Source organism: Lepisosteus platostomus, chromosome 9 (assembly GCF_059453375.1).
Source record: "Lepisosteus platostomus isolate fLepPlt1 chromosome 9, fLepPlt1.hap1, whole genome shotgun sequence".
Taxonomy (NCBI): Eukaryota; Metazoa; Chordata; class Actinopteri; order Semionotiformes; family Lepisosteidae; genus Lepisosteus; species Lepisosteus platostomus.
The window spans coordinates 5,074,259-5,099,769 of NC_142619.1; the positions used below are offsets into that span (position 1 = coordinate 5,074,259).

Consider the following 25,511-nt stretch of genomic DNA (forward strand, 5'->3'; position numbering starts at 1 on the left):
TTTAAAAAAAGCAAAGCTGTAGAACTCTATTCTTCATGTATTAGTTTTTATTTTCCTTTCCATCAGGGTTAGTCCTGAAGGAATTAATTTTAAGAGAAAAGTACAGATCATTACAGAAATCATAAATGATTTAGCTACAGAGTTTTACACAATCTTATGTGAGATGGTTTGAAAATACACAGATGTTTGAGAGGGATAACAGTGTTGTCTGTTGCTTTTCTGCAGTTTTTTAACAAGTTTAGTTCTGATTAACTGTTTTAACTACTAAACTGTACAAAAGCACAGCTACACGCCCTTTAAGACAGAATTGTCTTGTACTGACTCAGAAAACAATAGCATATTTTAAGTTGTAACAAAAGTAGATTGCATTTGACCAAAGGTTTAAAATCACTAAAGTAATAAAAAATTGCATTTTTTAAAAATAAAGGTTATAAAAAAGTTAGTTATTGAACATGTAATATATATAATGATAATGCTTCGTTGTAAACTGCTAGTAAAATACATGTATTTCCAAATCCTGTTAAATTCCCAGCCTCTCTCACTCTCACCTCTCACCTATGATCTGAACCTCACAGTGCCTTCTTCCTTTCTTTCTTACCACAAACCCAAACACACATTGAAAATCTACCTCTACCATACATGTCAAAAGCTCACTCCCCATAATTTCTATCCCTTTATTTTATTCTGTTGATGCATATTTTTGCACATAACCTGTTACCTTTTTGTTTTTTTGCACATTGCCTGTTGTTGTTTTTTTTGCACATCGTCTGTTGTTGTTTTTTGCACACTGCCTGTTGTCTCTGTCTTTCTTTTGCTACACAATTGTATTGTTGTTGTTGTTTTCTCTTTGTACTACTTATGTCCGAGAGCTAGCTAAATAGCATTTCGTTATACCATATACCATGTATATGAGTTTAATGACAATAAACTTGAAACTTGAAACTTCTTAGGTTTGGTAGTTTCCCCCTGTAACTTATATTCACTTTAGAAAACATGAAACATGATGGGAAAATGCTTTTAAACAGTGTCAACACATCACCATAGATGTGAAATACGTTGTTCCTTGCTGATGTTTATTCCAGATGCTCGTGTTGTTAAACTGTATATTTGTATATCAAACACTACAAATGAAGGATAAAAGGTAATCAAAAACAAAGATAAGTGAACAGAAAACCATTCTGCCAGAGGTAGTTATATCACAGAATAAAATATTTTTTTTTACATACACTAGTTGTATTTTTTACAACTGCGTTTAAGTTTTATTGCATTTCCAACATTTGAGCAAAAGGGGGCAGTAACGTTAGACCCTTTTTGTTTTAACAAGAATAAAATGTATGTAACGCCTTTAAAAGCATCTTCTCAAAACGCTTTACAAGAAAAGGTAAAAAAATGTTTAAAAAGAAAACAGTAACAAAGATATGAGATAAAATTACCAGAAAGAAACAGAAGTGTTCAAGATGCAGTAGAAGATGCGACTATATATTACAATTATAAATAAATATTCCTTTACCATATGACATCTCGCGAATTACAACACAATATCAAAATCATTTAATATAATAGTCACATTTAAATGCTTAGATAAAGGCTTGCAAATCAATCCAGAACAATTCTGCACATGGGCAGACAAATACAGGCAGCATTGGGCTGTGTTGTGGTTTGGTACAATACCGGAAAGGGAAGTGACGCAGCTGCCGGATCAAACAGGAAACAGGTCTTAGCTGTTCGCGTTCTCGTTGCTTAGAACATAGGATAGTAACAAAATATTTGTGCAAAGTTCATGCGTTGTTATCACTTTCTGTAACTCCTTGAAGCCGTGCAATTTATTTATATAGCTGTAATAAAGCACGTTTTAGTAAGAAGAAAGTCTGCGACAATATATGTGCTCCAACAATTTCTGTATTAACAATCAATGGATGTACAGTATGGGACTGAACATTACCTTATATAGGCGTGCTATTTCTAAGTAAGGGGTTACAGGCGGATTTATGGCCCAATGTAAGCAATGGGCAGCTCCAATTTTGGGAAACACTGTCCTCGCTTTAAGGCTACCGTAGGACATGACCCGACATAATAATAGCAATTTAAATGGGAACAAACCAGGAAAAGGCAAAAATGTCATCCGAACAAATAATTGCAATCGTAACTGAGGATAAGACTTACAAAGTTAGCAAAAGTAAGCTGATAGAGAAGAGCGACTATTTCCAGGCGCTGTACAGCTCCGGGATGAGAGAAGCCGGAGAGGACTCCGTGCGGCTGCAGGGACTGAGCCGGCAGGGGCTGGAGTTGGTCATTGAGTTCATCAACACCTCTAAAGTGCAGATCGAGAACGAAACGCTGGAGGACTTGATCGAGGCGGCCTCTTTCCTGCAGGTGACCTCGATCCTCAAACTGCTGCTCTCCGAAATAAGGCTGGAAAACTGCGTGGAGCTGTACAACCTTTCCGACGTCTACGGGACCCACGACCTCGGGGCTGCCTGCATCAGATTTATGAGCTGCTATTATCACCCGATGCTGCGGAGGCAAGAGTTCAGGCAGTTACCTGGCGCGTTTAGGGACCAGGTGCGAGAACTGCGCATGAGAGGGACGGCGACTTTAATTGCCGTGGGCGACTTCGTGGGGACCTGCCTGGACGCCGCTCACCAGGACGAGCCCTGGTCCATGCTCCGCTACAGCGAGGCGGACCAGCGATGGATGCCGCTGGCCAGCAGTCTGCCTCCCGAGATGGTCAACGTGAGAGGTTATGGGTCCGCTGTTTTGGATAACTACCTGTTCGTCGTCGGGGGGTACAGAATGACCAGCCACGACATATCTGCTGCACACTGTTACAATCCCTGTCGAAATGAATGGACCCAAGTCGCATCGCTGAACCAAAAAAGGTTACTAAAAGTTACTTCAACTGGCACTGCCGTTATTTTGGACTGTAATATCAATTACAGTGATTCTCAATTACATTACACGGTATTTCAATATGACTCCTTGGACTGGTTTCACAGACCCAATTAGCACAATTACCAAGCTTGCTTACCTGACGTAACGTCATGGAGTCCATGATGCTACTCAAGATCTTTGAAACTTCTGCCATGAGTTAAGAAACGCCCTTCCAAACTAATGCTGCCAAAAACGTCTGTTTCTGTTGTAAAAATCCCGTATTCTACTAGACAAAAAGGGAATGCTCACATTCACAGGCCTCAAGTTAGGAAAACAGCTCATGCAAATCATAAATCAGTTTTAATTAATGGTTTCATTTACAAAGCGCCTTTCCAAACCCAAGGAGGTTGAGCTATACACTAGAAATGTAACTGATATTTATCAGAATGCAGGTTAATGTTTAAACTGAGCTACTCTGTGTTTTTTGTTGTTGTTGTTGTTGTTGTTGTTGTTGTTGTTGTAACAAGCATAATTCGCGACGCTGTTTTTTTATATATATATAATAAAAGTACGAGGGATGAGGAAAAGGAATCCGTATATCGCATTTTAGAATGTGCTCTCGGTGCTGTTGACGTGTGCAGAGCTGCGGTACATAACGTTGCTATTTTTCTCCCACAGGTCCAATTTTAAGCTGCTCGCTGTGAGCGGGAAGCTGTACGCGGTAGGCGGCCAGTCTGTGGGCACGGTGGAGTGCTACAATCCCGAGTTGGACTGGTGGAGTTTTGTAGCCTCTCTGCCTGATCCCTTGGCAGAATTCTCGGCCTGTGAATGCAAGGGAATGATATACGTCATGGGCGGCTACACTGCTAGAGGTCAGTAATTGAAGAACCTGCTTATTGAAATCACGCAAAAAAAACGGGAATGGTTGTATCAGGCTCTAACCACAGAGCAAGAGTCTATTTTGGCACAATCCTGTAAAGCAAATTGCACTATGCACATTGCACTTTATGTACCCAGTTCCCTGTCAGAAATGTCTGTGTCTACATTGTCTATAGCATTGTCTTCCCAGTGTCTTGTCTGTATTCGCACAGTAGACCTAGAGAACGATCTCTCGCTCCTTTGTATACTTGTATATGGCTGGATTGACAAATAAACTTGAATTTGATAAGGCAGGGTACAATCTGGACAGGGCACCAGTCCATCACAGGGCACACATAACCACATAGCACAGAGTCTCACAGCAGGGCCAGTTTTTCCCAGGAGCCGGTTAACCTGCTTGTATGTTTTTGGACTGTGGGAGGAAGCCAGAGCACCCAGAGGAAAGCCACACGAAAACAGAATTGAACCCGGGGCCCTAGCCTTGCGAGGCAGTGCATCTAACCACTGCGCCACTGTGCTGCCCTGGAGGGTTAAAGTTTCGATTTAATTGAAGCCTTAAATAGAGTAACTGCTACAAACAAAGAAAACAAAATAGTTTAAAGGTTAACCGCAGTGGTGTATCCATCTGCACTGCTGTATCACAGCACTTGGCATTTTGTTTATCTGTGTTCTTGTGAGGTTTTCACAGTGTTCTCATACCTGCCCGAGATGTGCTGGCTAACACCAGCCATGCCTTTGAATTACACGTGCTTTGTGCATCCTGTTAGGGTGAAGTCCTGCCCTGCCCAGGTGCTTCTGGGAAGGGCTCTGGATAATGGGTGGATGGGGGATGGATACATCTGATTAAAAAATAAACACGGTGCATTTGTAAGCCCAGAAACGGAAGGCGAGAGGCCCTGAACATGATTCAGTTTGAGATTATGCCCTATCAGAAACTGAAATGTGGTTGAACGCACCATGTGACATGCAGTTCATCCAGAACATTACATTTGTGGATGAAAAATACTCTGGTGAAGTAAAAATGAAAGTCATTTCTTCATACGGTAAATATAATAATAATTCCTTATACTTATGTGGCACTTTTCTGGATACTCCACTCAAAGCGCTTTACTTATTTAAACCTTTAGTTAAGGTAAGAGTTTGTATAATTAGGTCTTTATATATTTTTTTTTTCAGTTCTCAAACCTGTTCCAATCCATTCCAGGGAATTATCCACTAACCTTGCTGGAGCTGAAAACAATTAAATAGGTTTAATTATTAGCTTAGTTAAGTGACTTATGGCTTAGATATATTAAGTAGCAATAATAATAATAATAATTGCTTACACTTATATAGCTCTTTTCTGGACACTCCACTCAAAGCGCTTTACCGGTAATGGGGACTCCTCTCCACCACCAATGTACAGCATCCACCTGGATGATGTGACGGCAGCCATAGTGCGCCAGAACGCTCACCACACATCAGCTATTAGTGGGGAGGAGAGCAGAGTAATGAAGCCAATTCATAGATGGGGATTATTAGGAGGGCATGATTGGTAAGGGCCAATGGGAAATATTTGGCCAGGACGCCAGGGTTACACCCCTACTCTTTACGAAAAACGCCCTGGGATTTTTAATGACCACAGAGAGTCAGGACCAAGAACCAGCTGACATAGGGTTAGAGCAAATTAAGAGCAAAGATCCTTTTTTTTGGTATCCATGGAAATGTTTTACAGTAATGACGGTTTTGACTCGTCTGATCGAAAGATTCCGGCAGTCTGAGCCCAGAGCCCTCAACCGTCACCTCCCTGTCCCCTTCCAGACAGGAACATGAGCATCCTGCGCTACTGTCCCAGCTCCGACGCCTGGTCCTCCTTGGAGACCTGTCAGGTGCATGTCAGGAAGCAGCAGATGCTGTCCCTGGAGGACACCATCTACCTCGTCGGGGGCTACATCCACGACATGGAGCCGCCCAAGAAGACCGGCCAGTCGGAGGACATCCTCACAGTGCAGGCCTACGACGTCGGCACGGGGGAGTGGCGACGCGTGAAGGAGAACACTTCCAAGTCCGGGCTCAACCTGACGTGCGCGCTGCATAATGACGGTATCTTCATCATGAGCAGGGACGTCGCCCTACCCACCAGCCAGGAGCACAGGGTCTTCCTCAAGTACAACATCTTTTCCGATATGTGGCAGCCCTTCCGAAGGTTTCCAGCCTTCGGCCAAAACATGCTGCTGTGTTCCCTGTACCTGCCTAACGTCATCATGTAGCATGCTCGCTCCAAGAGTCCGTTTATATATATTGGCTTGTGGCTCTTGAACTGGAGCTGTGCTGAAGAGGTTCTCCGTTCGTGAGTCAATGTGGTGAAAGGTTTGCTGGGGACTCCTGTGGGTTCGAGCATGCAGTTAATCATTTTAGCCTCCAGTTTTCCTCCATTCCTCCAGCGGCGCATTGATGTAACATTCCAGTTGACTTCATCCCATTTCTTGGCCACCGCAACTGCAGCGCTAGCGCCCCTCCCCTGACCAAAAGGATATATCCAAAAGAATAAGCGCTTATAACTCCCTTTCCATGCATTGTCACTGAATTGTGCCTTGATTGTGTAAGAGATGGACAGTGCCATGAACAAGATGTGTACTCTTCCTTCAAAGAAGTAGGTTAATTATAAGTTACATTTAAGTTGTTTTTTCTTTATTTAATTTGGGTCTTTGTATATCAGATCTGGGGCTATGTGTTGCAGAATTGAATAACGACTGGTATAGGGCTGTGGTAATGAATTGAGTTGCACGAATCTTTCTAATTGTTTTAAGATGTGTGTATTGTTTTTTCGGTTCTAAATTATTTACTCATACCAATGCATACATCCATATACTACATGCCCTCTTAAGATTATCGATTAATCACAAGCAACTGCAATGTCAGTTGTAATATACTGTAAAACACTTTTTGTTTTTAGGTGGAACTTACTTGATATTTCCATTTACTGTCCAGATGTGTCATTTTTAAAAAGTAAGGACAATTACAAAGAAGAAAAGGTTATTTGGCCCATCAAGCCCAAATAACTCATTTGTAAGCCTCCTGGAAAACACACTTATGCATAGTTGTAGAAATTGTGTTTTTCCCCATGACAAATGTCAACAAACATACCTTACTTTAAAAAAAAAAAAAACACTAAAAAATGGCAAAGATAGTTGCTTCATTTTCTGTGTGTATAAGACATAAAACAGTTTACATACTGGCCCCCATTAATGATTAACAGTCTTAAAATGTATAATTATGTGTTCAAGGAAGAGAATTGCAGTGCAACAAAGCACAATTACTGTATGCTATTAAGTCTGTACAGAGAGCACTTCAATAAAATACATGCCTTCCTATAAATTAAAATGCATCATTTCATAATTGAGCACACAAGAACCGACGATACAAATGTAAGATTTTTACGTTTTTTAGTTACTTTCCTCAAACTCAGGAATAAACCTTGCACTACAAGTTACTTATGCATGTTGCCAGTCTTTGCACGTTACTCATCTTAGCTACTTAAATCCAGATAACAGATAAGGAACTCAATTGTACTGTTATTGATGTGACATGCAACACTCGATGTAGTGACAAATTACTAATTACTACTAATAAAGAAAGTCACTACTTCTCAGAGCTAGTCAGTCCAGAGTGTGCATATTACAGACTCACTACTTGGGTAAAAAGAGATAAATATAATTGTACTGTTAACAATGGGCCAAAGTGCAAAATGTTTATTTAACGTGAAAGTGTGTTGTAAAGACAACTATTTTGGAGTTATTTGAGAAAGCATCTTCTGAATAAATTACAGACTGTAAATAGTGTGTTGCAGACCATGCATTTGTGTTCACGGAACAATTTTGTTCTACATAGCCGCTGTTAAAAAAAAAAGGAGAAAAGTTACTAAGTCTTGGACTTTATGACATATAGACTGCAGTACTCGCAGGGATTGGAAGGGGGAGCAGTCTGATCACAGGAGAATAAGTAAAAGTGAGAGTCAGGGGGAGACATTGCGTTTTCAGAAGCAAAGGAGGCAGACTACCAACAACAACAGCTGAACAAGCTGCAGACAATGTGTTTCTCCAGGAACAGGGATGGAAACAAGTAGTCATACCATAGTTTTCCAAACCTTATTTGAAAATACTACAAACGTGTTGCTGAAATGTAGTTAGGGCTGTAACTACTGGAGCAGTATTATTGGAATACAGTGCTGTTCACTTCCTTCTCTGCTAATGTGACCTAAAGTCAGGCTGATTTCTCGGGGGAACATAAACAAGAGACTAGATCCTTTATTAGCACTTGTCTTTGAGGGGGATAATGTTTGATGATTCAAGATATGTTAACATTTTATGCTGTGCGTCATGTTTCATCAACTTCATTCGACTCGCAATGCTTACATGGTAGAATGAAGAATGTACAACTCTCGACTTATGCGCTTAGACTGCAATAGATTTACAGAGTTTATAAGTAGATCTTCATTATAAATTCATCAACATAATCTTCTAAAATTATTGTCCAAAATAAAGACACCCCCAGTTTGAACCAATATACTAATTTTTCAGTTGCGGGATTGTGCAGAGAGCAACGTAGATTTCCATTACCTCCCTTGGCCAGGATAATACCAACGTTTCAGATATATTTGCTGTTTAATCCACACACCACTCCTCTTAAACAACCTCAAGCGAACAACATCATGCTGCAGGAATGAGGTAGGATTGGACAGCAAACATATGAAAGTACAGAAAATATGCTATTTCTGTTCATACTGTTCTTGCAGCTCACAACCCAACCTGTAATTTGGAGTGTTTTTTTTATTTTACTATTCTGATCATGAAGAGAATAACAATTCTGTCCTCTAAAGTCAATAATTATAGGATAGTTGTTTTTTTGTGATACTGGCTAGTGGTCATTACTGATCACTGCACACTAGACTGACCAGGTGTCAGAGCCTGGAACATAAATACTGTCAGAAACACTTCATAGGAGCTAGGAGTTATTTCTAGGCCTCTTTCATTTGTGAAAATTCATATTTTTTAAATCACATTTGTCCATGTCTATTTAGCAGCAACATTAACAAATACACACACTGTGATGTATTTAAATTTTGAAGAAAGCTTTCAAGATTTCCTCATAAAGATTAAGTCTGAAATTAGAGATGTGGTCATTCAGGACAACATGTTTGGATTAAAAAATAATTATTAAATGGGAAACAGATTACAGATAAATGTTCCACCTTTGGCAACAGAATTAGTGGTGTACCACAAGGATCAGTACTAGGACTAATTGATTTTCCTAATTTATATCAATGATCTAGACCCTGAAATAATTGGTAACTAATCAAGTTTGCAGATGAAAGAAGGATTTGCTAATTCTGTAAAAGCAGCAAATACATTTTGAGTTTTAAAATCCAAGCTGGGGACCAAATCTGAAAAATGATGTTTAACCTAGACAAGTGTTTGGGTTTTACATGCAATATAAAGAGACCATAAATTAAAAATGTTAAACAGAAGAGGCTATTTATTAAAAAAAAGGCTTTGGTGTTTATATTGGGAATTCATTTTTCATCTGCAAGACAATATAGAGCAGCAATTAGATAGGCAAACCAAATGTAAGGATTTATAGAGTGCAGAATTCAAATCGAGAAATGCAAAGTTAAAATTGTACAATGTATTAGTAAGGCCTCATTTTTAAAACTGTGTACAACACTGGTCACCTTAATATAGAAAATATGCTCAGGAATCAGTCTAGAAAAGAGCAATCAGATACATTCAGAGGCTCAAGTGAACATCTTATACCGACAGGCCGAAAGCGCTGAACCTTTTTAGTTCTGAACACAGAAGAGTACAAGAGGATACAAGTATTCAAAATCCTCAAAGGCATCGAGCACAGGTGAAAAACTATGGAAGAGCACTTGAAACCAAAAACAGGAGGCACTCCTTTACACAAAGGGATGTGGGAGTAGGGGACAAGATACCCTCCCATGTCTGGCTTTTTCTGAGAAATGGCAGGATGAGATCCTTGCATCAATTAGTTCCTGAAATTCTAAATATGCTAGATGGGCCAAAAAGCCTCCTCCTCTCAGAAATTGTTCTTATGTTTTGATTACAGGTTAACTCAGAGTTCATGAACTAAAGCTCATAAATGTTTGTGTCATTGAAGATCTACAGGTATTCAAACTGAATGTTCATTTTCATCAGTGTGTTCGTTGCATCCTCCATAGACAATGAGAAACGGCAAGGAGGTACAGGATGAGACGAGACACTTTTTTCATTTTATTTTTGTATTTTTTTTTAAAATCCATTAATGTCAAATTATATATTGTTTAATTGGCTAAAGATACATTCATCAAACATTTACAGTATTAGAAACCCACAATTACAGTTAAACAACACCATCTTTAACAGACTGTGTCATCCAGTCCCTTGTGTTAAGTGCTAGCTACAAAAACCACCACATGAGTTCCCAAAACTGGAAAAAAACAAACCAAAGAAATTTGGGATCATTCCTATTACTGTAGCTCTATAGAACACATTTATCATGTTTCAGTACAGAAGGAATTAAAACATTTCATTTATTAAATAAAGTGCAAATATTCAATACATATCACTAAGCACTCTTGAGGTGTGCCACAGTGGAAAACTGCTATAAATTTAACAGGAAAATTAACTAATCGCCAACAGTAGCACAATGTGTCCTGAGCTAATATAAAACAAGGAAGACAATTTCCCTGATACATCTTTAAAATCCCTTATCGATTACAATAAAATTTTTAAAATGTTATGCATAAAAATTGTATAGAAACGTTCAAATCAAACAGAGGCTAAGAAAGGTTTACAGTACATACTGTACCTCTTTAAAATTTCGAAAGAGTTGTATTAAACTCTTTGCAATTGTGGAACTTCTGGCTTCACTACTGAGCTGAGCAGCACAAAAGCCATCACCAGAAATGACTGACGAATTGTTCGGCCACTGTCTGAGGGAACATCCAATATCACCGGGCATAACTGGATAACCTGTCCATTGAGGTCCCGTTCTCCTGCCGAGAAATATATGCGCCTTAAAATTAAGTATTTTTGTCTTGCGAACAATATTTCAATTAATGGAAGATTCAGACGAGATAACACTAGTTTGTGTCTTCTAACACTCTGCAATTGAAATATAGTGAGAGTTAGGCCTAAAAATAGCTTTCATCTGTTGCTTTCAGCAGATACACTTTAACAGAACAGAAGCAAAAATGTCTGTCTGTGTAGAGCTCTATGAATGTGCACCGAACGACCAGAAGGCACGGATTGAATGCAATCTCTTGCAGTACATACAGAATGTGGTCTGAAACACTTAGAACTCAGACCTAAACAAAGGATTTGAAACAGTATCCTGGCATGTTTAAAGCAGTGCATTGTTGATATGACACCAAAACATTAATTCTGCTTACTACGGAAAAGTTTTAGATAACACAAAAGTTCTCACTGGAGCTGCACAGAAAACAACAACATACTTTAGGTACGTTAGGCAGGCAGGCAGGCAGGCAGATAATTGGATATATACTCTTGCTCCTTGGCCTATAGTTTGCTCTTTAAACCCCTTCAACACTCAAAGGAATCTAAACAAGCAGTCAGAAATACCAGAGCTCCACTGCACAGAAGTTATTGGCTAGATCAGGGGTTTTCAACCTGTGGGGCGCAAGATTACGAGACATTTCGGTGCAAACACGCAAGTAAAATGAAAAATAAACTAAACAACTGCAGCGAGCATGTTTCAATCGTTAACAGTCATTCATTATTCATCCACTAGAGGTTGTGTTGCAATCTGGCTCATGTCCCTGGCTAAGCAGGCTACCTGCCGTCTATTCTCGTTGGCGAAGGCTACGGCAGAATTGAGACTTCGCCTTATACCACGATTGTGAAGTTATAAATGGACTGGTGGCTTACTCTAGTTAACAACAGCGGTGAGCATGAAACTGTTAAAGCAAATTAATGAAAGGCGCTGAAATGCATGAATGTATACAGTACGTAATGTCAGTTATATTGTGTGACAAGCGTGTTCGCATTGTTTTCTTATTGGGTTTTGGGTTGGGGGGCGCAAGTTCAAACTTAGACAAACGGGGGGCGCATGTCAGAAAAGTTGAAAACCCCTGGGCTAGATTGTAGCAGAATATACAGTGTGCATGTCAGGACACATGGTTAAATATTAGGACAGTGAGATGATGAGCAATTACGTATACTAAATATTAACAGAAAAACTGCAAAAATCATTTTCTCTTATGCTACCTGACCGTTCACATAAGATCACCGCAACTACTCTGTACTCTCAGAAGAGATGCTTGCTAGGAAGTGAGTCTTAGGAGCACATAATCTCTGTGTTGTACAGTATGTGTGCAGGATTTGTGCTGTATAATTGAACTTGCAGGAGCCTATCAAGGCAAGGAAAGGTGATGAAAGGGCAGAATCTATCCTATGAGTAATGGCGAGTCAGAGGAAACTGGTTTTCAGAGTAAAAATATGTATGTATGCAAAACACATATACATAAATATACGTTTATATGTAAAAAATAGACTTGGTAAGTCACTTGTCCCCTGTAATCACATTCTCACATGAGATAAAATAATTTCCTCAAAAACTGTCACATACATACAAAGTTCTGAGTGCTTGTTTACATTTAGTGGGCTCTGCTGCAAAACAAACTTCCCCTTGTTACAACTTGAACTAAACTGAAAATGAAACACTGTTATTTTGGAAAATTGTAATATAACGAACCATTCTAAGAGACAATTTTGAAAAGAAAATTACGATTTACATAGAAAGGACCAACAAGATCTCACATGCATCCACAGCCATTTATTTTTCTTTCCATATAAAACCAAAATAATTGTGTTTTTCCTAAATTTCTACAGGTAAAGTAATTAACTAGAAGTTAGAAACTTGGATGTCCAGGACAAAGAATTAATTGTAATATGGGTTGTTAAACTGATGAATCTTCAACAGATTGTTTGATATCCATTTGTCCATTTTCAGAAGTGTAGTAGTGTCTGGGGAACACGTTCTGTATCTATCCACAACGGAAAAATTGGTATTCATCACCTGTCGTTACTTAGCTTGGGAGTCACCACAGGAATGTCCCAAACGAAAACAACTAATTGCTACAATAAGGACATTGTTTAAATCAGGATTCTATGTACATTGCACTTTCAGAGCTTATTTTGTTTATAAAAAATCTGTTTTTTCCTTCAGTATAAAAATATGATCTGACTCAATCACAGCCTGTTTGTAGAAATATTATGTAGTGTACATCATAACCAGGAATTTCTCCAAACTGCATAAGTACTACCTAACATATTTAAATCGCTTGGAGGAAGACGAAAGCAAGAAAAAAAAACTGTTAAGGAGAACAGGTGCTAAATTATACAAGCACAGCTGCAAAATGCTGTTAAATTCAGAGAGTCGTCAGTGAACAATAATTCACGTGACGAGCACAATTATCGGTGAGAGGGGGGGGGTCAATCTTTATTTTCCTCAAGAACCCTGCCATGAAAACAGCTGATAAATGTCTTGGGACCCACAGTGGCAACTAGAGCAAGGTACGTCCACATCATATCTGCTCATGTAAGCAGCAAAGTAATGAGTTAACCATTAATTCCCCTGGGTGCGCCAGATTGTGAGTTTTTAAAGCAATGTTACGAGTTACGCTCTTCAGCTCCAGGTTATAAGGATTCGTTAAAATGTCTAATTCATAATGACACAAAGAAGAAATAAAAAAGAGAGCCTTCCGTGTTATTATTGTAAAGCACGTTTGTTAGAAATAGGAATACAAAGCGTAAAAGCCACTCCATTCAAAGATGTATTCGCTACTGACTGAAATCCAACTTTAAAAATGCGAAAAATCGGACAATGCATTTTTGGCACAGCCCGAAACTCGCAGAGATTTTTTGACAACAGGTTAGGACCGTGCAACCAAGACACCTGTACTGTAAATGTACAAGAGACACAGAGATGTCGGGAGAAGCTTTCTGAAAATGCACCTCGGGGAGCGGTAACATTAGCTTTAAAAAAAGGACGGCGAAGCAGATAGACACAGGTCGAAAGGAAATGGTGGACTATTTACAGTTGCAGTTAGCATTAAGGGAAGACACTGAATGCTATTTTATATTTCCACACTAATAATGAGAAAACAAATCTACAGAAAACCAGCTCAGATACCTTATTTCACAGGATCCATAAACTGACAGTGCAAATGCTGAAGCAGGTTTACCAGAAACACGTGTTCTTGGGTGAAATTCTCTGCTGGCTTTTAATGACAGGCTCTAGGGCCTTATTAAAAAAAATAAAATCTCACGTTGCCTATGTGAGGCAATTTTTGTATGACAAAAATACAGATTCACCTATTATTACCCCTTGAGATTCACATTTCAAACAAAGGTCAAATCGTACACCCTGGTGCTTTACCAAAATTATTTAATTTTTAATTAACTGAGGTATCAAATGGCGAGATATTTATTTTAAACACTAGCATAGGAGATCCAGTGTGTCACAGCTTAGCATTTATAGATGGGATAACCCTATTATTATTGTACATACATTTTATTCAATTAAACCTTTATGTTCAAAGTAATTACCCAACAATGATGAAAGAGTATAAAAGCAGGGAAATCAAGGTAAGAGGATGCCAACAAATTGCTTACATTTATAAACTGAAAGAAATTATATAAAAACTAACAGCACTAATGTTTCAAAAGTATTCTCTATGTAGAAAAAGTTGACAAAGTTAAAAAATATATTACTTTAGAAACATGTTTTTTTTGTCACAGAAACATGAGAGCATTATGCTAACATGAAGCCTTTTCCCTCACAATTCTAAATTTCCTCTTTATTCTTAATTCACGTACCACTGAGATTTAGGCTGCTGAGAACATAAAGAAGAAAACCTTCATTTACTGCCCACTTAATTAAATTTTTACTTTTTCAGGGAGAACAGTTCAGAAATGAAACTACATTTAGCTCTCTGGGAGGATAGTGAGATACAGGATATACTGGAAAATGTGAGGAAACACAATTTATAAATTGGAAAGCTGAGGGAAACTACGAGTCATTTTCTGTCTTTTTCTACCACTCGCCCACCTAACTCATTTCATTTTGAATTTTTAAATCAGTAAACAAAGTGTAGCCAGTAGCCATGAGAGAAACAGAACCTGCACTCTGTAATAAGCAGTGCGTCAACACACATGACAACAGAAAAATAAATTGGCAACTGAATTTAGGACCCTTCTTTTCACAGAATACCTCGACAATACATAATTCAATCAATAAAATAACTCCTTGTCTTAAAAAACAAATATGAACCTTTTTTTTAACCAAAGCCATATGCAAGTCAGCAAATACTTTGGACTGTACCTGCTTTAACTGCATAGCAGAAGTTCTCCTGTGGTGTGAAAATGTTTGTTTTTGGCCCCTGTTGTGAAGTGAGTTATCCGTTTAGGTCTCGGATTAAATAAAAACTTCAATCCAGCAGCCAATAGAAACCATTCAACTTGACAGTGAGTTTGTGTGCCAGAGGTGCCAAATCTGCGTACATCTTATGTAGTTCAAGTGGAAGCCAAATTGTTTTTTTAAAGGCTTATATCATTTTGAATAGCAGTTTAGTGACTATCATGAGACTTCTAAGCTCTGTATAAAGGCCGCATATGCTGTAGTACTGTATACACAATCAGTTTAGTCTTATCTATGAACGTGGAGAACTAGCTAAATGATTTCTTACATTTTCTCAGTCTTTCCAAAGTTGTGAGCTGCCAGCCAGATTATATTAGAATTGAGAATTGCACATGTCAATAGAGACGATGGTGCTAATTTCACAAATAATGGGAATTCTGTTCACTGCAAGTTTTAACCTTGAAATAACGTTCTATGTTACCGTACTTTGACTCATTCTTTTTTGACAGCAGAAAGCTCTAACTCGAGGCAAAACATCGCTGCACTAAGGATGAGCAAAGATAAGAGGAGCAGGTTCAAGCTTCTCGAGAAGTTTTTCGAAACATACAGGCGAGCAAAGCGATCGCTAAGCAAACAGCAGAGTCAAGAATAACAGCGTCAGGAAATGATACCTAACACTGAAAGCTGAAGTAGGCAGCAGGGGAGTCGCTCTTTAAGATCCACCAGTGGATACTCCCCAAAATAAACTGATTGTCTGCTTCGTGAATTTCAAACTTTTCCACAGTATTTCTAAACAGTGACTGCTGTGCACACGACATAATGAATAGTTTGAACATTCTAGGCTTCGTACGAAAGAAAATCCTACAAAAAAATCTGGCCTTCTATTTTGCACATCTGAAATGCGCAGAGAGAGTACCCCCTGTAAGAGCTTAAGAATTCTGTTACACTGATCTTTTTTTTTTGCCTTTTGCCTTGCTGCACAAACATGAGGTGTCCGTTTTCAGATTCTAGCAGAATGAATAGATAGAATTAAAGCAGACCTGTCCAACCCTGTGTAGTGATGATGAAATGACAGGTACAGACAGAACTGTGCTCCACGTGGTAGACATTCCCGACATTAAAATGTGGGCCAGTTTAAAAAGAGCAGCCCACAAAAGCACTCTCTACAAAAAAAAAACTTCCCGCTGTATTATAGTACACGCTAAAGAAAATAGTGGCATAATAAAAGCAGTGGATTCATTTTGTGTGGTATACACAAATGCAAAGCATTTAGAAAATATTTCTAGTCTGGAAGTTCAAGAAAAAGGCATAGAATGCTAAAGAGAAGGTTAGGACCTTTAGTCGATTTTGCTTGTGAATGCTCACAGGCAGGATTTTTTTGTACCATAAGAATTCAGGATTTGTTTCTGTTGCAGAAAGCGCTACAGTACATTACATTAGGTTTTGAGCAACCTTTGTTTTTCCACTCTTGTATTTTGTCAGTATATATGGTTTGTTGTTTTGCTTTCCCATAAAAAAAATCAGATGTTTCAAGTACCAAAGATTCGGTAGTGTGTGCAGCATATTTTTAAAACGAGAAGCCTCAAGCGGCCGATCTTATGTAATAAAAACGGACGAGTTAAAATGAAGCCACACTGTAATACATGCAGCCTAGCCACAAAATGGCACATTGCTATACTATTGTAACCAACAGAAATAAAGCAAAACGTAATGGAAGGCAATGGAAGAGCAGAATCGCAGCTACACTACAGAAACTGAGATGGAAAACGGAGGGAAGCTCGTAATGTTACCCCAACAACCTTTCAGAGAGAACGACAAGAAAATGACTTCAAAGTGTGAGAAAGAGCTGCTAAATGCTAAAAGGAAGCTCTGCGTGATGCGCAGTTAAAACTGATAATTAAGTTTAAAAATACTTTCATATGCCCGTTTGGAGGAGGCTCGGGGTGGTCAACTAGAAAACAAAAAATGTCCTGACTTTTCTGGCAATTGTACCTACATTTTGACAGCTCGTTTTAACAGTATTGTGCCCTACACCACACGCAGCGTGCACCGAAACGAGGCAGGGGGAAAGCTTTTAAGCCGGAGTTGGGAAACGTTAAAGAAAAAAAAAAACAGCGAAGAATTGCTATTCTCTAAACGCAGACTGCAACGAAGGTGGGGCATTTACTCTTTATAAAAGGAGGGCTTAAAATGAAATGAAACGAGGGCATTTTAATAGTTTTTACCAGGTTCCAGAAAGAGCCAGTGCAGAAAAACGACGTGGCTGCACAGAGCTCGTCGCGGTTTGTGTTCTTTATTGCTGCCGGACGTTTGGTGGGAGGACGGGGGAGTCGGGTTCGAGTTCTGGCGCGGGGGTGGGGTGGGGGTCAGTACATGTCCCTGTAGATCTCCTGCAGCAGCGGGTGCAGCGAGGTGTCCTCGGTCTTCTTGATCTCCTGGACGAGCTGGGCGTGCTCGGTCACCAGCTGCCGGAGGTCGGCCAGCTTCTGCAGCAGCTTGGGGAAAAGGAAGGCGTCGTCGGGGTGGTTGGACTGCAGGTGGAGGCGGAGCACCTGCACAATCCTCTCCTGCATCTTCTCGATGTGGCCCACGTTCACCAGGCCAGGCCGGTCTGCAAACACGGAGCAGTGGTTTAAAAAAAAAGTAAAACCGGCTGAGGACAGTTTATTTTGGACAGAATAAAGTTAAAAAAAAAAAACAGAAGATGGTGCAATGGTTAGCACTGCTACCTCGCAACGCTGGGGGGCCCTGGGCTCAATTCTAGACCTGGGGGGGCTGTCTGTGTGGAGTTTGCATGTTCCCCTGTGTTCACATGGGTTTCCTCCAGGTGCTCAGGTTTCCTCCTACAGTCCAAAGACATACTGGTAGGTTAACTGGCTTCTGGGGAAACTGGCCCTGGTGTGTGTGTGTGTGTCGGTGTCTGCCCTATGATGGACTGGTGTCCCGTCCAGGGTGTAACCTGCCTCGTGCCCGTTGCTTGCTGGGATAGGCTCTAGGTCCCCTGTGACCCTGAATTGAGTGAAGCGGTAAGGAATTGGATGGAAAAAACAAAAATAGAGTTTTTTCCTAATGAACAATCACCAGGACCTTAGCAGTGGGACATCTTAACATGTGGGATCATTGATGTTTCAAGCAATTGCTACTTCCATCTCTCCACAGCAGGGGGAAGAGTGCACATTGAAGTGGGATGCTGCAGTTTTGGCCCCACATAACAATCTAACTGTGGATGAGGAGCTCTAAGTTGCCAAAGAGTGGGAGCCAATTTAGATTACTGGCGACTGCAAAGGGACGAATATTTATGTTGTTTTTTGCAATGAGATGAACATATTAACTCTGGAGGTTAATAGAAAAGTTTTCATTTCAGAAAAGTGACTGTTTTTTGCAGTTCTTCACCTAATACACTACAAAACACTGGGTTATCAGAAACACTTATCACTTATACATGAAGAAAGGTTCATGTTCTCTAAATAACTCCCTGTTGCTATTTATTAAACAGTCTTAATAGTAAGTCTTTTTAACGGTAATACTACTGTATAATACAGCTTTTCAATGCATTGTGTACACATTAAAATTTCAATTTCAGAATATGAGCTCAAGGACTGCAAAATGATAAATATCCTAAAAAACACAAGGTCTGTAAAGCAAGGAGCATGCAGACACTAAGGATATGGTTAGAAAAGCTGTATCTTACCATGTTGAGAGTTTGCAAGCAATTCTTTAAATTCTTTAACAGGAATGTCAGCAGAAGAGGTACAGACAGAAAAAAAATTACTTTTTGCTACTTAAACTTTGGCTTTCCACAGATAATTTCACTGATATAGATTATCTGAACAATAAGTATCAAAGTAATTGTATGAAAATTGAGTGCAATTCAAATGTAATTGCTATTAAATTTATTCAGTAAATTTTATTATAGCGACATCTATTCTGAGCTCATAGCAGCTAGATGTTGAGTCCATTATGATTTCTTTCTTCAAAGAGATTCTGAATGGTATTTCTTCTACATTGTACAAGAAGAGTTACAGTTGTAGAAACAGCTCTATGAACATAAAGATGTTGGATGACAATTTCACTTGTCAGGACAACCAAAATCTAACTTTTTTTCATACCTTAGGTTGAAGTGGAAAAAAGCTTTGCTAGATTGCTACAACAGAGGTAAATCTGGAATAAATTAATCTGCATAGCATTCTTCCCCATGTGTGTTCATACAGTAGCTTTAAAAAGCTTTAACTAGAATCCATCCATCCATTTTCAAACAGCTTTTTTCAGTAAAGGGCTGCGGGAGAGCCAGAGCCTATCCCAGCAAGCAATGTGCACAAGGCAGGGTACACGCTGGACAGGACGCCAGTCCATCACAGGGCACACACACAGACACAAACACACATTCACACCAGGACTGATTTCCCCTGAAGCCAATTAACCAACCAGTATGGCTTTGGACTGTGATAGGAAACTTTTTCCAGACAAAACCTACACAAACACAGAAAGAGCATACAAACTCCACACAGATGGTACCCCAGGTCCCAAGGACTGCTACCACTGAGCTACCCCAAAGCTAACCACTTAGTCACCTTGTTGCCCGTGAGCCTAGAAAATAAAAGTGAATGTCATAAGCAAAGATAAAAGTTCTTTTTTGTTTGTTAAGCCGATTACAGTAGGCCTTTTACCTCCACAGCAGATAATAGCAGCAACAAAGAGCGCCAGGTCGCTGTCATCCAGCTCCAGTGCGTTGAACTTCATGGCAAACTCGAACTTGGGCTCCATCATGTCGCTGAAGGGCTTGCGCAGGCTCTTCAGGAACTCGCGCGTGATGAAGCCATTGCCATAGGCAACCAGCAGGCCGTCCTTGTTCATGCTGGAGGCCAGCATGGCGAACATGGCCTCGTAGACCCCGTACTTGAGCAGGGTGACCTGGTCGTTGAGGTCCAGGCCCACGAACCCGGGCACGGACTTGGCGAACTCGGTGAGCTCCGTCACGGTCTCCACAGAGGTGCACTGGCAGCAGTGGAAGATGCGCACCTCCACCTCCTTGTTCTGGATGCCGTTGTTGCCCACCATCTTGGCCACCAGAGTCTTCTCCGCCAGCCGGAGGGTGTCCATGTCGTGAATCACGAAGGGCTGCCGGTTCGAGAAAAGGGTCAAGAACGAAAGAAACACAGGGATCAAGAGGACAGATCACCCAACATCCATCTATCCATTTTCTAACGGCTTCTTCGAATTCAGGGTCACGGGGGAGCCGGAGCCTATCCCAGCAAGCAACAGGCACAAGGCAGGGTACACCCTGGGCAGGACGCCAGTCCATCACAGGGCAGACAGATACAAACACAGACACACACACTCACAACTAGAGGCAGATACTGATTTCTTCCATTGTAAAAACCTGGGTGAAATATGCCTTTAGAATATTCACTACAGTAAATCAGTACCAATTGCTAATCCAGTATCTTCTTGTAAACTATTTTAAACCGATGCAAAAAACATGCAAACTCCACACAGACAGCACCCAGGAATTGAACCCAGAGCCTGCAGCAGTGCTAACCACTGTGCCATCACCTTAATTTCAGATAAATTTTGTCAGCTTACAAAATGAGGCCTGGATTTTAGAGCACAATGCAAACAGGAATGTGTTTGTCCATTGTCAGTCTGGCCTTTCTAACCTAAAGCCTTTCTCAGTTTATCTATATTAAACCTTACAGCATTTATTTATGCATTATTTTCTTAAATCAACATAAAATATTAAGCATTTTAAATACAGGTGATTAAACATATGATTAAAAAATTACTCACAACATCTGACAATACTAATCCTATGACTATGCATGTGACAATACTAATAATACAATATTATGATATCATAGGACTTATGATAAAATACTTACTGTATGTCTTGTGCTCGTAATGAATAGTTACTTTTTCAGAAAAAAAACTGATGTGGCTTTACCACCTTCAGAAGCAGAAAATACATATATATATACATATATATATATTTATAATAAACTGTTTTTAGATTTTTAGGTCCTACTCAGTGATTTAACCGACCAACAAGCAGCACACTTGTCATGGCTGTATTTTTCTCATTCTTTATTTTCAAAATGTTCACATTTCACAAAATGTTACAGTCGACAGTGGATTAGGATTTCTAAAATGTGTAACTTGTAAAAGGGTCTTCTCAGTAAAGTGAGGTAACCAAGAAATCCAAAATTGTAGCTTTGATTTTTAATATTGTTTGGTATGTTGGTGTTTTATATATTAGTATATAGAAGTAAGGAAATAAAAGCTGTCTTTTGCGATGTAAATGGCTGCAAGTACATCTCTATCCAGCAGATGGTGCTATTTAAATTCCCAATATAAACACCATCTTTATTTACTAAACCAAGAACGTCTATAAGTCTCAAGTCACACAGATTATGTGTGATAAAATAAATAAACAAAACTAAAGGATTTTAAAAGAAACAATCAAACAACAACTTACTGCTATACCAGGAATAACAAAGCTGAGGAGAAAAATGATGACAAGAAAACAGTGTTCAGACTATAAACACACACAATAGTAAAAAGTGATTGACTGTTAAGAAAGGTGCCTGTTTTAACCATGGGAAAAACGTTTGTCTATTAATACAGACAAATAATTTGGGAATACTTATTTTCCTGGTGATTATTTGGACAAAAGGAAATTTCACGATACACGAAGTGAATCACCTCATTGATCAGTTTCATGTTGCTTTCTACATCTATTTGAAAGCTCAAACATTTTTCATCTCTGCTAGAATATGCAACAAGTCAAAGTAACTTTATTTCTGTTCTGCATGTACTATTTTCCAGAGTCCAGGGTACACCCTGGACGAAACATCAGTCCATCACAGAGCACACACACACTCACACCAGGGCCAGTTATCCTAGAAGCCAATTAACCAACCAGCATGTCTTTGGACTTTGGGAGGAAACCAGAGCAACCAGAGGAAATAGCCGCAAACAACATGCAAACTCCACACAGACAGCACCCAGGAATTGAACCCAGAGCCTGCAGCAGTGCTAACCAGCAGTGCAGTATGCCTTTGGACTGTGGGAGGAGACTGGAGCACCCAGAGGAAACTCACACAAACACTGTGGGTGAACTTCTATTCTCTCGTTGTTTATTATGAGGATCTTCCTCTTCCTTTCTGGGAATATGCAGTCTTCTCTGTTTTTTTTTACATTGAAAACTAGCTAGAAAACCAAAAATCATGTGAATGAATTATTTCTACTAAGTTTAAAACGGCTTGGAATTCTTGGGACATGGAATGAATCACACTTCTAGGACCCTTTTAAGCGGGGAACTAATTTCAGGCTGAAGGCTGAAAACCACATTTGTCCCAAGAAAGCCTAAACTTTCCAACAAAACATACTAAAAATACACATTCATGTTTGGGGTGCTGGTTTTTGTTGTTGTGTAATGAGTATCGTGTCTGAATGTTCTGTAATCGTTTTTATTTCTTTCCCTCTGCTTTGATTTATTTTTTAAACTTGAGGCTCATGAAATGTACTGTACATGGCAGAATGGGGCATGTATAATGGTATCTTGTTCTAAAATTATACTGATGAAATATGTATATATAACTGTCCTAAAAGGTGTTGAACCTATGGAAAAGAGAGGGCATGATCACTTTTGCTGACTTCAGGGAGCTACTGTAAGTTGTCTCATGGTGGAACTTGAGAAAAGCATGCTTTTTACCAGTTGGATATCTTTTTCAAGTCAGACTCTAGCAACGGTGGCACAGTCAGCATTGCTGCCTCGCAGGTCTGGGGTTCTATTCCAGACATGGGGTGCTATCTGTGAGGAGTTTGCATGTTCTCCCAGCATTTGTGTGGGGTTCTTGGGGGTGCTCCAGTCTCCTCCCACAGTCCAAAGGCATCTCATTTCACACATGACGAACATCCATAAGAAACTGACAGTTCAAAATGCAGTGCTCTTACTGGTATTTTATCTGAATTAAACACCTTAGACCAGCACAACTGGAATGGATGAATTCGATACAAGTTCAAAAATGCACAGAAAGAAATGGTGTCATTAGTCAGCATATACAGTTCTTGTATTTGAGCATTTCTTCAAGAACAATCAAGCAAAAATTAACACATTAAGGAGCCCCCATAATGGGATTTTCTCATTTCTCTCTCCTCTTTAATCAGCAGCAGTCTAGTAAAAGGAATGGCCTGGCCTCCTTCAAGCTTCTTCTTATCTGCAATCAGTCTGACACATTGATTATAACAGCATTTAAATCACTCAACACTCACTGAGCGAAAAATTAGCAAACGTACACTGCTGGAATAAGTTGTAACCTATGTCCTGTTTGTGTTCTTAATTATTTCAATGTCGTGCACATTTGGCAATGTTCCACAAAATGTGACTTTCTCCCCTTTCAAACACCAACCACAGAGAGGGCTTGCTTTCAGTCTGATCTGAGAAGGGCAGTTCTAAAATAAACAAGTGCTTCTAGGATTGTTTGGTCTATTCCTGAACCAGTGTCACAGACAACAACTCAGATACAAATGTGAAAAGAGGAGCACGAGAAAACCATTAATAGTTTGCTTTCATTTTCCAACAGAAGTGGAAGGATTTGAAGCACTGAACCCCCATTAACGGCTTCTCAGATTTACTGTTCCCCATCATAGATTGTAGACACGATCATATTAATTAAAAACACTTTCCCTTTTTTGAGCAAAACCACTTTTTCAACCAATGTGGAATGGAACCATTTATCCTCATGGACCAAAATTGTAAGAACTGTGCAGGTGACAGTGGAAACTACAGCAAAGTGAACGGAGCAGTGAATCCACCAAACACCAACACTGACTTTCACTTCCAATAATGGTATCACATGCGGAAGACCGTAAATAATAATAATAATAATAATAATAATTGCTTACACTTATATAGCACTTTTCTGGACACTCCGCTCAAAGCGCTTTACAGGTAATGGGGATCCCCTCCCCCACCACCAATGTGCAGCATCCACCTGGATGATGCGACGGCAGCCATAGTGCGCCAGAACGCTCACCACACATCAGCTATCAGTGGGGAGGAGAGCAGAGTGATGAAGCCAATTCATAGATGGGGATTATGTGGAGGCCATGATTGGTAAGGGCCAATGGGAAATATGGCCAGGACAGTGGGGTAACACCCCTACTCTTTACGAGAAACGCCCTGGGATTTTTAATGACCACAGAGAGTCAGGACCTCGGTTTTACGTCTCATCCGAAGGACGGGGCCTGTTTACAGTATAGTGTCCCCGTCACTATTCTGGGGCATGAGGACCCACACAGACCACAGGGTGAGCACTCCCTGCTGGCCCCACTAACACCTCTTCCAGCAGCAACATAGTTTTTCCCAGGAGTCTCCCCTCCAGGTACTGACCAGGCTCACACCTGCTGTGCTTCAGTGGGTTGCCAGTTGTGAGTTGCAGAGTGATATGGCTGCTGGCTAAATATTGGGCTAACTACCCCATTAAAAGACTTACGCAATACACTCAGTTTCTATTAATACTGGCTGTGGCACAGAGTTGCATAGTCTTTAATGTCTGTATGCTTAAAATTAACTTTACTATGACACTGCTAAAAGTTTCTCAGTTGCATTTGGTGGAGAGGTTGATGTGGTTCTTCCTTTCCATCCTGGGGAAGCCAAGTTTTATGGTATCATCAAGACAAGCAAATGCCACACGATCATATAAAGCACCGACATTGCGGTATTGGAATCTATCCTTCTGGCTGTCAGAATGATGCACAGAACCAAGAAGGTTGAAACAGAAAGCACATTCACCTAGTATGTTAGAACAAGATCCGAAATTAATTTTTCAGATTAGCATCTTTGACCTGATTTTTTTGTGATTTGAGTATCTACATGGTTTTATGATATACATTATATAATTTAGTTCTTTTGTTACTCCTTTCACGGTAGCTTATGTTTTAAGAACAACTGCTATCTGAGATAGAGTTTAGAGATAGATGTTTGTAAGCCAAAAGCAACAGCTCACTTTCTGATATAGCCAGCAGCCTTGTCACCCTGTAATTCACAGCTGGCAGCCCCACTGAAGCTCAGCAGGTGTGAGCCTGGTCAGTACCTGGATGGGAGACCACTTGGGAAGAACTAAAGTTTCTGCCTGAAGAGGTTTAGTGGGGCCAGTAGGGGGCTCTCACCCTGCGGTCTTTGTGGGTCCTAATGCCCCACAGCAGGGAGCTGGTGTTTGGTGAGTCCCACTATGGCTGCCCTTGTATCATCCAGGTGGGGCTGAAAATTGGTGGTGGTAGTGGGATTCCCCATTACCTGTAAATTGCTTTGAGTAGAGTGTCCACTCAGTATAAGTGTAAGC

The 25,511-nt window shown here is 39.9% G+C and overlaps 2 protein-coding genes across 2 annotated transcripts in view; one reads left to right on the forward strand and one right to left on the reverse strand.

Moving 5' to 3' along the window:
• Nucleotides 1–1,674: 1,674 nt before the first annotated feature.
• On the forward strand, nt 1,675–7,585 carry klhl42 (kelch-like family, member 42). The gene is made up of 3 exons (XM_088646646.1): nt 1,675–2,879; nt 3,550–3,743; nt 5,551–7,585. Exons 1-3 carry the CDS (start codon nt 2,089–2,091, stop codon nt 5,997–5,999), a joined length of 1,434 nt encoding a protein of 477 aa, XP_088502772.1. The 5' UTR covers nt 1,675–2,088; the 3' UTR covers nt 6,000–7,585.
• Nucleotides 7,586–17,359: 9,774 nt separating this feature from the next.
• LOC148654437 (peroxisome proliferator-activated receptor alpha-like) overlaps nt 17,360–25,511 on the reverse strand; it is a 60,844-nt gene continuing 52,692 nt past the window's right edge. The window contains exons 6-7 of the mRNA XM_088646647.1: nt 19,836–20,286; nt 17,360–17,779 (exon numbers count right to left, since the gene is read on the reverse strand). Of these exons, the coding sequence (XP_088502773.1) occupies nt 17,535–17,779; nt 19,836–20,286 (696 nt within the window). The 3' untranslated portion in view covers nt 17,360–17,534. The remainder of the gene's footprint in view (nt 17,780–19,835; nt 20,287–25,511) is intronic.